At 49.9% G+C, this 2,471-nt stretch overlaps 1 protein-coding gene across 1 annotated transcript; it reads left to right on the plus strand.

The window, feature by feature from the left end:
- The first annotated feature begins 472 nt into the window (after positions 1-472).
- Positions 473-2,081, plus strand: LOC124676206 (homeobox-leucine zipper protein HOX17-like). Its single transcript, XM_047212277.1, has 4 exons — positions 473-717; positions 825-1,024; positions 1,145-1,224; positions 1,328-2,081. Exons 1-4 carry the CDS (start codon positions 621-623, stop codon positions 1,626-1,628), a joined length of 678 nt encoding a protein of 225 aa, XP_047068233.1. The 5' UTR covers positions 473-620; the 3' UTR covers positions 1,629-2,081.
- Positions 2,082-2,471: the final 390 nt, after the last annotated feature.

Genomic DNA, 2,471 nt, shown 5'->3' on the forward strand with positions numbered 1-2,471 from the left:
AGTGAACTTTCGAAATTGGAACTTGTTTTCCCTGGCTACGAGAGGAGGCCCATAAATGCAACTGCTCTACAAAAGAGTGCTATGGGAACATTTTCCCTTTTTCTCGTTTTGCTATAGATGACAGTACTGGTCCAACAATCGAATGGAGCTAATCATACACACTTATTATTTTGCGCACGTACATATACTTGCTAACGGACCATAAGTCAAAAGTCGTTTGTTTGCTAGATATATACTCCACTTCATTCGGTGGAACAGATTACAAAACATTTGTCAAAGCTAAAATGGGCACCTTTTTCCCCCTAAAAGAAATCCTAGTATGAGTGGAGAATAGCTGAAGTTAGCTAACCTAGCAATTTTAAGCCTTTTAAGCTGCAGGAGGTGGGGAAGTTATGATTGCACCAATTAAGGAGCCCGCCCCACAAGTTAATCATTGCTGTCCCAGGAACTGTGCGAGAGATCCAACATTCCTCCCCGACCCTTTAAAACCCTCACTCTCCCCCACTTCTTTATCACTTGCAAGTTCCAACTCCAGCTGCGAACTTAACAACAAACACACACGCACGATCGCTCACATAGAGCTTGTGTGAGAGAAGAAGAGAGAGTAGGAGTCTAGGAGGATGATGGAGAGGGCCGAGGACTTAGGGCTCAGCCTCAGTCTCAGCTCATCGCTTGCTCCTCGCACTCACCATGTCGCCATGCTGCTCCACGCTCCAGGTAAATGCTACTTCAAGTATTACGATTCTTTGATAGTATTAAGGCAGATAGCTCGCGAGATCGGGGATGCTAATACTATATATACCATGCGTGCGACTCTTGATCAGAGAGGAGATTTCTGGAGATGCCGCTTCTCCCTGCAAAGCGGAGCGAGGTCCCTGGCGCCGATGATTCCAGCCTGCGCGGCGGCAGCGACGATGAGGACGGCGGCTGCGGTGTAGATGGCTCCCGGAAGAAGCTCCGGCTGTCCAAGGACCAGTCCGCCGTGCTCGAGGATAGCTTCCGGGAGCACCCGACTCTAAACCCGGTAATTAGCCAGCCTATGACTCGTTAGTTCTCGAGTATGTATGTTCATGAACTTCTTTATGCACAAGTACGTCGTGCTGCTGTCTTTCTAGTCTCTAAACCCTGCGTTTGCTACGTGCAGAGGCAGAAGGCAGCCTTGGCGCAGCAGCTCGGTCTGCGTTCACGGCAGGTGGAGGTGTGGTTCCAGAACAGACGCGCAAGGTACGTACTGGCACATGCAATAGTATATAGTGGAGTATTCTTCTTGGGATGAACATCAGTTGGGTCAATTTCTGAATCTCTGAATTTATCTCTATTTATCCAGGACGAAGCTGAAGCAGACGGAGGTGGACTGCGAGTTCCTGAAGCGCTGCTGCGAGACGCTGACCGAGGAGAACCGGCGGCTGCAGAAGGAGGTGCAGGAGCTCCGTGCGCTCAAGCTCGTCTCGCCGCACCGCTACATGCACATGTCCCCGCCCACCACCCTCACCATGTGCCCCTCCTGCGAGCGCGTCTCCAACAACAACAGCAGCAACTCCACCGCCGCTGCCACCGACCGCCGAAACGCCGTCGACGGGGGCGCCATCTGCCACCGCCCGATCGCCATCCGGCCGCAGCAGTCATGATCCACAGCGTAGCTACATCTGCCCACTAGCTAGTTAATCGTAGTGTACTAGCTAGACAGTACACCATGCATGTCAAAGGTAGCCAACAGTTTGCACATTTATTCCCGCAAAACTGTTGCAGCCCATATCGATCGTTCTTGATTTTCTTTCTTTGATGGGAAGACGATTATTAGACGGAGAACTACTAATGCGTCAAGTGCAGTAGAACAGCAGGAGCTTCAGCTCATGTCATGAGCTGGGTGTAGGGGAATATTTAGCTGGTCCTTAGAGAAAGTTGGATATGGTGGGATACGGGTGTAGGGGAGGTGGGGTGCAAGGTGATGGCACGGCGGTTTGTTCTGTCTCTTTGCCTGATGATGACGGCGATGATGAGATAGGTGATTACTTGGTTCTGTTGGACATCCGTGTCTCTCAAGCTAATCAATTCCAGTTAGCGATTGATTAACTCGGATAGGCGTGTGTGCACCTGCTGGTCTACTTAGCTTAATTTAGGTGATTGGTGTCCCCAGAAAGCATGCATTATTATGTGCAAAGTTTTCTTGGTATAGTTCTCTTTGCTGATCGATCGTTCAGTCATGTTCTACCAAATTAAAAGCGGTTCTGTTATCCGTTTATATATCTTTTGGGTTTGGATAAACAATCAGACGGTTGTTCGCTTCTGTGAACGGCCGGCCACCGACTGACTGGACAATCAAACACACGGACGTACGCAACTGATTCGGGACCATACACTATGGATCGAGGAGTGGATCAATGGCATGTCAGTTCAGATCCACACTGATGGAAACGGTTCCTCATTCATTCCAGGTGTCTGTTTCGCGTTGCTCTCAGGGGTCACGACGC

The sequence above is a fragment of the Lolium rigidum genome, chromosome 7 (genome assembly GCF_022539505.1).
Source record: "Lolium rigidum isolate FL_2022 chromosome 7, APGP_CSIRO_Lrig_0.1, whole genome shotgun sequence".
NCBI lineage: Eukaryota > Viridiplantae > Streptophyta > Magnoliopsida > Poales > Poaceae > Lolium > Lolium rigidum.